The sequence below is a fragment of the Plecotus auritus genome, assembly GCF_963455305.1.
Source record: "Plecotus auritus genome assembly, chromosome: 7".
Taxonomy (NCBI): Eukaryota; Metazoa; Chordata; class Mammalia; order Chiroptera; family Vespertilionidae; genus Plecotus; species Plecotus auritus.
The window spans coordinates 47,251,079-47,260,393 of record NC_137774.1 but is presented as its reverse complement, the minus strand read 5'-3'; the positions used below and the strand labels follow the sequence as shown (position 1 = coordinate 47,260,393).

General features: G+C 45.5%; 1 protein-coding gene across 1 annotated transcript in view; it reads left to right on the top strand.

Moving 5' to 3' along the window:
• Nucleotides 1–369: 369 nt before the first annotated feature.
• Nucleotides 370–9,315, top strand: part of MYH13 (myosin heavy chain 13) — a gene marked incomplete at its 5' end in the record, with an annotated part of 48,029 nt that continues 39,083 nt past the window's right edge. The window contains 9 exons of the mRNA XM_080678119.1: nucleotides 370–573; nucleotides 2,434–2,577; nucleotides 2,661–2,817; nucleotides 4,327–4,354; nucleotides 4,440–4,551; nucleotides 5,703–5,795; nucleotides 7,478–7,541; nucleotides 7,634–7,732; nucleotides 7,851–7,954. Coding sequence (XP_080534245.1) covers nucleotides 370–573; nucleotides 2,434–2,577; nucleotides 2,661–2,817; nucleotides 4,327–4,354; nucleotides 4,440–4,551; nucleotides 5,703–5,795; nucleotides 7,478–7,541; nucleotides 7,634–7,732; nucleotides 7,851–7,954 — 1,005 coding nt within the window. The remainder of the gene's footprint in view (nucleotides 574–2,433; nucleotides 2,578–2,660; nucleotides 2,818–4,326; nucleotides 4,355–4,439; nucleotides 4,552–5,702; nucleotides 5,796–7,477; nucleotides 7,542–7,633; nucleotides 7,733–7,850; nucleotides 7,955–9,315) is intronic.

Here is a 9,315-nt window from a genome sequence, read left to right as displayed (position 1 = left end):
AGGTTTGGTGATGGCACCAAAATGCCAGGGCTCAAGTGTGGTGCATAATTAAGGAAGGACTCCTTTATTAGGCTCTCCCTGACGTCCTCTAATTGGTTCACAATTCCAGGCATGGCCTGAACTAAGAGAGATTCCCAAAAACAACACTCAGAAATAAAAACACCTCCTCAAATTTTTCTTTTAGAGTAAAATATCCCCTGAGCTCATTCACTCCGCTTCCCAGACTCCCCAGGACCTAGGTTAATCCTGGGACCTTGTGAATCTGGCTCTCTGTCTGAATGGAAATAACAGCGGGGGCCCTTCACATTCAGCTGCCCCCCAGACTCCAGACTCAGAGTCCACCTCTGGCCTTCCCAGCCCCCTGCAGTCATGAGCTCTGATGCCGAAATGGCCATTTTTGGAGAAGCTGCTCCCTATCTGCGGAAACCAGAGAAGGAGAGAATTGAAGCACAGAACCGCCCATTTGATTCTAAGAAATCCTGCTTTGCAGTGGATGATAAGGAATTATATGTGAAAGGTATGATTCAGAGCAGAGAAGATGACAAAGTCACTGTCAAGACCCTCGATGACCGGGTAAGTGCTGGTCTCATATGTCCTTCATAATCAGGGCATTCTCATTTTCCTTGGGGAGGAATATTGGAAATTGCATGCGGGTCCCTAGGAATCTGGCATTTATCTATCCTGCAGGGAAGCAGCGGGGGAAATTGCCACTGCACACACCTTTGCTCCTGCTTCTTTCCTTCTCTGAGGTCTTGGGCTTTGAGAGTTTTTGTGATGTTTGCTTTGGAGAAAGGGGAAGGTGAGGGTGGAAGAGCTTGGACTATTTAAGGAAGAGATTGGTGCTGATTGCTACCGAGTGGGCTGAGCAAATATAGCTCTTTAGGCTCCAGAGTGACTTACAGAGGAAGCTCCAGAGGCAATAACTAGTTTAATGTAGAGAATTATAGTGCACCATTCAATTCGGTATTTACTGGATGCCCACCACCTCTAGGCTTCAGCATTTGTCTCTTTCCAAATATAATCAAATCTCAGCACCTGCCTTCCCAACATTTATCACCTAGTGTAGAAGTCAAGATGTACATGACAGGTATCAATCTCAGGCCACAAACTTGGACATACGAGACAGATCTTGTTTTTCTTCAAATTACTGAACTTAATCTCTGATTTCAACCTCTTTTCACTGGGAAATTATAATTTAAAAAATAAATTTTCTTCAAGGCTTGTGCTGCATTTTCACAACCTTACCCAGAACCACACTGGGCCTCACTGCCTCCCTGAAGGATCTGAAAAGAAACAAGTCCCAGAGCCTGAACCTTGGGATTCACAGACATTCCATCTCCCCTTGTGCTCCCTTGGGTGTCTCTCTCATTGAGGGCAGAGGGTAGGGGAGTGGAATTGTCTTCTTTCTTCAAGAGATTTAATCTATGCCAACAAATCCCCTTTCTTTTCTCTTTTCAGTAAAAACTTCAACTTTCTTCTAGCGACTTAGGCTTTTGGAAAACAAAAGCCAGAAAGCCTTAGAGGCTCTTTTCTGCCCTATTTTTTATCTCTTCCTTGTAATGGAGTGCAGAGCCAGTGGCATGCTTGAATGGGGGAGAAAGGTGGAAAAACACAGAAAGGAGAAAATTAAGTCATAGTCTCAAAACACTGTTCAGTCATGGACTATGCTGCAAGTCCAAAGGTTTTAACTACTGGAGCAGAGCTGCAAACATTGTGAAAGCCTAGTCCTGGTGACTCCGTTGGTTGGAACGTTGTCTCATGCACCAAAATGATTGTGGGTTCAATCCCTTGTCAGGGTGTGTATGGGAGACAACTGATTGATGTTTCTCACATCAATCTCTCTCTCTCTCTCCCTTCCCCTCTCTCTAAAAATCAATAAGCATATCCTTGGGTGAGGATTTTAAAAAATTACGAAAGCCTTGAAAAGACACGGGAGAGAGGGAACATGTTATGGAGAGATGGTACTTGAGCTGAACTTTGAGACTTTCTAGACATCATTTCAATAGACATTCCAGACAAAGAGCCCACGTGAGTGGAGGTACTGAGGTGGAGACGCATAGAATACATTGGAGTAGTTCTTTCCAGCCTTCCAACCTTTGTCTCACCCCAGCACGCACAGCAAATGGGGTAAACAGAGGCCACTGCCCTGGCCCCGGCCATCTTGAGTCCTACCTGGACCCCGAGGGCTGAAGGACTCTATTGCTCTGCACACCTGGAACCTGCTTCTGACACATCGAATGGCATGCTGACTGGGGGCAGCAGCCTTAATTGATTATGCATTTTGACCAGGATTAGGTTAATCAAGGAGTTATTTGTGAATCATCTCTGGGCCTGGAAATGCACTGCAGTCTCTCACTGCTTCCTCCATACCTGCAGATTGGGGTATGAGTCATCTACTCCACTCTCATCCTTGTTCTTCCTCTCAATATCCAGACACTCACTCTGAACAGTGACCAGGTCTTCCCCATGAACCCTCCCAAATTTGACAAGATCGAGGACATGGCCATGATGACCCATCTGCACGAGCCCGCTGTGCTATACAACCTCAAAGAGCGCTATGCAGCCTGGATGATCTACGTGAGCGCCCTTCCACATCTGTTTATTGTTTGTCTCTCTGAGTAAAAACATGATCCACATGCTGCATTTTCTGATTTTCTCAGACCTACTCAGGCCTCTTCTGTGTCACAGTCAACCCCTACAAGTGGCTGCCGGTGTATAACCCGGAGGTGGTGGCTGCCTACCGAGGCAAAAAGCGCCAGGAGGCCCCGCCCCACATCTTCTCCATCTCTGACAATGCCTATCAGTTCATGCTGACTGGTGAGTACTTTCTTCAACCCATATTTTAAAAACATATAGTTAATTATTTGATCCCTTCACAGGCCTCGGTCATCTGAATGGTTCAATGATCAAAGTGACCTTAGAAGACAGATGATTTCATGATGGAAAGCCAGGGTGCAGTATCTTCCATAAACACGGGCTTATCTGGGGGAATGTGGGACACAGGAGGAGCCCTGCTCCCACCTCCTAAGAACCCCTAACATGGGCATACATGAAAGAGAGACTCTGTTTGTAGCCACTTAGGAATGCAAAGTTGGAGAAAGGGGCACAGCGATGTCCCTTCACCTGTCTTCCTCCCAATTTCAAGCTCCTCTTTCTCTTCACTAAACTTCCAGAATGGCACAAGAAATAGAGATGTGGTAATACCATCACACCGTCTTGCCTAATATCACTTCTATCTGTCCAACTCTTACCTGCCTTGCTGTGGTGCAGATACAAGTAGAAGCAAGCATCTGGGATCTGATGACACTTAAAAGTCTTCTACTACAATGCTATCCAAACTCCATAGGATTCCCATGTCACATTCGCAATCCTAGTCATTTCTGCATGCTTAATATTCTTCTTCAAACTGACTAAAGCTAAGGAAGCTTAGTATCACTACTTGTAAAAGCTTCCCAGGGGATGCTGTAATAAAGTACCATGGACTGGGGGCCAACAACAGAGATACATTGCTCTGGGGGCTGGAAGCCTGAGATCAAGGTGTGGGCAGAGCTGGTTCCTCCTGAGGGCTGAGGGGGGATCTACTCCATGACTCTCCTGGAGCTTCGGGTGGCTTGTTGGCAATAGTCAGTGCTCCTTGGCTTGTATAAGCGCTACCCTGATCTCTGCCTTCCTGTCCACGTGGCGTTCTCCCTGTGTGCATCTGTCCCCAAATTTCCTCTTTTTATAAGGACACCTGTCATATGGGATTAAGCATCTACCTACTCTCAGTGTGACCTCACCTTAACTAATTGCATCTACAATGACCCAATTTCCAAATAAGCTCAGATCCTGAGGTACCGGGGGTTTGGACTTCACCATATGAGTTGGGGAGGAGGGAGAGACACAGCTCAAACCCATAACACTATTGTAAATGGAAAACATCACTTTCCACAAGTGGAAGATAAAGGTAAAAGAAAAATGCGATGTCAACCCATCAGTGTCCACAAATTCTAATTCAAAGATGTGGCTCCTCACAGCTCTGAATCTGAGACTTTCTTTGTTAAAAAAGGGAGATGAGAAAGTGCCACTGAAGAATTAAGATCTGTGAACACAAGCCTCACAGATCTTAATTGAACTGTGGGACTCACTGTTCACTTCCCATGCTGCCCATATGACATGTTTGGGAAATCTACACAGATTATCTCAAAGAAGTTTACACATGTCCAGATCATCACACTTCTAGTTCATGGCAAAGCCAGACTCTAACGACCCCCAACGTTGCCCAACTTTTATATTCTCTGTTTTTATTGTTTATGTATTTTGTTTTGCTTCCCTATGTCTTTCTAGATCGAGACAACCAGTCTATTCTCATCACGTGAGTAACCTGTGTTTGCACCATGATGACTTGGAGCCAGTGCCACCCTTCCACTCCTTCACGTCACTTACTTTTAAATCAACAGCGGAGAATCTGGTGCAGGGAAGACGGTGAACACCAAGCGTGTCATCCAGTACTTTGCAACAATTGCAGTTACTGGGGACAAGAAGAAGGAGCAACAGCCAGGCAAAATGCATGTGAGCAGCTTCCTCCACCCCAGGCTTGCTGGGTGGGTGCCACGTGTATGCAGAGCTCTGTGCTCAGCAGAGATGCACAGCACAAGGTCTAACCCCAGCGATGCTTATGTGTACCACCTAGTGGACTCAGGCTCTTGCACCAGCTCCCTTAGCAACAGCCCAGTGACCTCAAGCAGTTGCACATCCTCCACTGGAGAAGGAATGGTGTGGGCCAGTGGTTCTCAAACTGGAGCACACGTCAATCACCAAGAGGGCTTGTTAACACCAATGGCTGAGCCCACGCCCAGAATTCCTGATAGAAATTTCTATCTCACATTCACAATCCTGATATTTTGCCTTTCTAACATATTCCCACTGTTTGTGCTGTTGGTCCAGGGATCACACTTTGAGAACCACTGGGCTGGACAGTAGTTTCCAAGCTGCTCTGGAGCCAGAATGATAAGCCATCAGTGAGGGTGAGGGTAAACACTCTATTTTTATAAGTGGACTTCTGAGGAATCAGTCTCATGAAATATTTTTTGGTACTTAAGGGCTGCGGGTTCGAGTCCCAGTCGGGGGCATGTACCTGGTTTGCAGGTTCCATCCTTCCATGGTGCAGTAGACAACCAATAGATCTCTCTCTCTCTCTCTCTCTCTCTCTCTCTCCCCTTCCCTTTCTCCTCTCTATAAAGCAATGGAAAAAATGTCCTTGAATGAAGCTTTAAAAAATTATTTTTAATTTTTTTGAGAAGCGCTGTTTCTATTATGTGATCTCTTGGGTCACTTCATGGGTTCTATTATACTTCTGAACCCAAATGTCTATATTGGATGGGTCATGATGCATGCAGTAACAAAGGCATATATTCTTTAAAAAAAACCCACCATGATTTATAATGAGATGTTATCAGAGAAGAGAGGCAGCCAGGGAAATCAGGATGGAACTAGGAATCTGCTGTGGCAGAAGCTACCTTGATGCTGTGCAAATAAGACCCCCTCTGGGATGGGATCTGGAAGCCTCCTCGGGTGGGATGGGGCTGTGGGTACACTTTGAACTGGCCACCAGGTGAGCTGGTCAACATCTCTCCCTGGAGCATCCACACTTTTGAGTCACCAAGGGGCTACTTCAGACGACATTTAACATCCTCTCTTTTCTTCTTCCTGTTTATTACTAGGGGACCCTGGAGGATCAGATCATCCAGGCCAACCCCCTGCTGGAGGCCTTTGGAAATGCCAAGACTGTGAGGAATGACAACTCCTCGAGATTTGTAAGACTCAGTCCAATTTTCAACTATCCCCCAAAACCAGGCCCTTTCTTCCAGTGCCGGCTATGAAACTACAATGTAGCTGGCCTTATTCTACCCCCGTGTGATTATGGTCAATCATCCCCAACTGGGATATTCTCATACATTTTGAAGACAGTGTTGGCTTATTCCTGGCAGAGGGAAGATTTAACTGTTCTTTCCTAACTAGTCAGCATCACCTCAAAGCATCCTGAAACCACATGATTCAAATTCCACAAGAGGAGAGCAATTCCTTTATGCTAAAGTTGGTGTCTCTCAGTGGAAACATTTTAAAGTATGGAAGTCCATTTAGCAATATCCATTGACTTATTAGCCACAGAAACTTCCGTGTGAATTAAGTTAGCAGATTTGAACTCCTCCAAGTCAGGAAGTATTGGGAGTAGGGAAAACCTTTTGAAGACATAAGAGCTCAAGTATTGGGAAGAAGTTGATATTGAAGATATTGAAGGATATGTTCATGCATCAACATTTCACTTAGGATTAGCTCAACTAAGGATGTATTTACTTCCACACTGGCAAAAAGCAAAAAACATCAACAAAATCACAAACAAAAACAAACAAAATCCAGCCCTCTACCTAATTTCACTGGCCAATGGAGCAAGAACCCGAAGGGAAAGCCTTCTTTTATGGCTGTAGTTGCAAAAGTGCATCAAAACGTCACACATGTTGATAGCAGAATGATCTTAGGCTTGCATTTTATTGCCACCTCTCCAAGAAAAAAATCATATTTGATGAGAAGGTAGTTGCATGAATTAAAGACTGTGGCTCCAAGCCCTGACCTCTCTTTCTTTAGCTTGGTCCTCTGTGCATTGCCCATTTGTACACCTGTATTCCCAGTGCATAACTAAACTCTCCCTTGTAAGGGACGTGTTGCACAGCAGAGATGTGTTACACATACTTGGACCAAATAGTTATTGCACTAACCTGGCACCAGCTTCAAATGGAAGACAATGCTTTCAGGTACTCCCCATCCTCACTCCCATTTATTTGTCCAAGGCCTCTTCTCTTGGCCCTGACCCGGAAGTCGCAATCATTCTGGTTATTCTGTCTACCTCTAACCCTCCAAACAAACATGTGCAGGCAAATTTTCCATCATCTTCCACTCAGCAGATAACAATACTGAAGACCCAACACTTAAAATTCAAACATACCTCCACTGACCCTTCACTAACTCCTCTTAAGCTTTATTCAGAAAATATTGAGAATATTTTTGAGTATCAACTATATGCCAGACTTTGGTTAAACAGGGAAGGCAACATTTTTACCCTCAAATTTGGTAGAGACAACTTTAGCATATAAGGTAAGAAGGGAGTGTGTGTGTGTGTGTGTGTGTGTGTGTGCACGCGCGCGCACACACACACACACACACACACACAATTTTACCTCTTCCTCCCCCCAAAATGGAGAATTCAGACTTTGAGTGGGTCTTTTGGGAGCCAGAGAGCCTGGCTGGAGCCTGGGAGATAGGTTTGCCTATAGTAAGCAGTAAGGAAAACTGAGGCAAGAAATCTCAGAATTAACAGCCAAAGGCAAAAAATAAGTCTCACAGGTGGTCCAATCAGACTGTCAAAAGTTTTGTGAAGAGTTTAAAAATTTAACCAAGGAAGTAAAATTACTGTGGTGTCTATCCACTTGCCATTGGACAGGGGAAGTTCATTCGGATTCATTTTGGAGCCACAGGAAAGCTGGCATCAGCAGACATTGAAACCTGTGAGTCTAAACACTCTATTTTGGTATCTTGGTCTTTGGCCACAAAGGCATCTCTAGGGAACCTGACATGACATTATTTTTTGTCACCTTAGATCTCTTAGAGAAATCCAGAGTGACGTTTCAGTTATCCAGTGAGAGGAGCTATCATATTTTTTACCAAATCATGTCAAACAAGAAGCCAGAACTAATTGGTAAGTTCTTAGACTATTGTTCTCATCTAACAAATCAGTCACAATGAAAAAAACAAACAAACAAAAACGCCAGCATAAGCTGTGCCTGAGATGCTTAAGGTATCTTCATGTTTCACAGACCTGCTTCTGATCTCAACCAACCCCTTTGACTTCCCCTTTGTGAGCCAAGGAGAGGTCACCGTGGCCAGCATCGATGATAGCGAAGAACTGTTGGCGACTGATGTAAGCATTGTGCTGACTTATTGCTTTAAGCTTGGATTATTGCGTTTATGAACTGAGAGGCACCTTAGAGATCTAATGAGAAAACTGAGATCCAGGGCTGCTGGGCGATTATACCCAAGAGCTCAGGAAATTAGCACCCTCCCCACTGAGCTCCACTTCAGAATGGGAGTGTGGAGAGTTCTCCAAAGCCACCTTCTGTTCATTCGCTTGCATTTTAGAGTACATTTCTGCATGTGCCAGGTTTTTAAAGGGTTTGTTGGATGTTTTCAGGTTACAAATCCATCTACATGGTTCTTTAAGAAAATTTAGAAAATGCAGAAAAGTATAAAGCAGGAAGAGACGACCCCAGTCTGTAGCAGCCGGTCCATCCCTCCTGCTGCCACCACCTCAAGCTCCTGTCAGGCACCCAGGTCCCAGCAGGCCCCTCCGGTCCCTGCCTGCTGCTTGGGGGAGTACCTACAGGGTTAATAACTACAATAACAATGACTCGATCCATTGAGCACTTGCGTGAGCTAAGATCTGAGATGAGAGCCTTTGGCTGCATGGCCTCAGTTAAGCCTCAACACCCCTTCTGGGATAGGTACCACTATGGCTCCCATTTCACAAAGGTGGAAACAGAATCTTAGAAAAATACAAATTTGCTTGAAGGCGCAGAGTTTATAAATGACAGAGAAAGTGTCTGAACCCAGGTCTGCTCTACTACAGAATTTGCATTTTTAACTAAAATACACCATCTCTGAGCAATTCATCTCCACCCTGCTGGCCAGGATCTCACAGAAGCTATAAGAGCTGTCTTGTCCAGGAGCACTGCCCAGGGCCCAGCTTCTTGGCCTTCATTTTGTGAGGTTCCCAGGTGATGCTAATTGTTTTAAAGCAGGTAGATAATGCTCGTGATCAAATACACTTCAGTTAACTTCAGTCGAGCCATTACACCATTTTAACCAGGTTTTGCCAGCCTTTATCAACCGGAGGTACAGAAAGCGCAGGTTAGTGACCGTTGCAAGGCCTGCAGCCCCTGAGGAAGGCCTCCCACAAGATTCTGAGGGTTTCAGGTTCTCCCCAGAGGTCGCCTCCTGTCGGGGGCTGCTGTTGCGCCCTGCGCCCCCCCCAGGATTCTCCTGAGCAATGGTTTACGGCCAAGGAGAGGGGTCGCTTCCTCTGAGGATGGCTTTCTCCAAGAGGCTCCCAGGCAGCAGTGCTTTCACCTGGCTTCTTCCAGTTTAGCCACAGTTCTTTCTCCTTTGACCTTCAGAGACCCCTCTCCAGGACACACAGGCATCTGCTGGAGTAGGATGTGGAATCACAGGGAGGGGGATCAGAATCTCTCCTCCTTCATCACCTCCCGGTGGGAACGCTCCCTC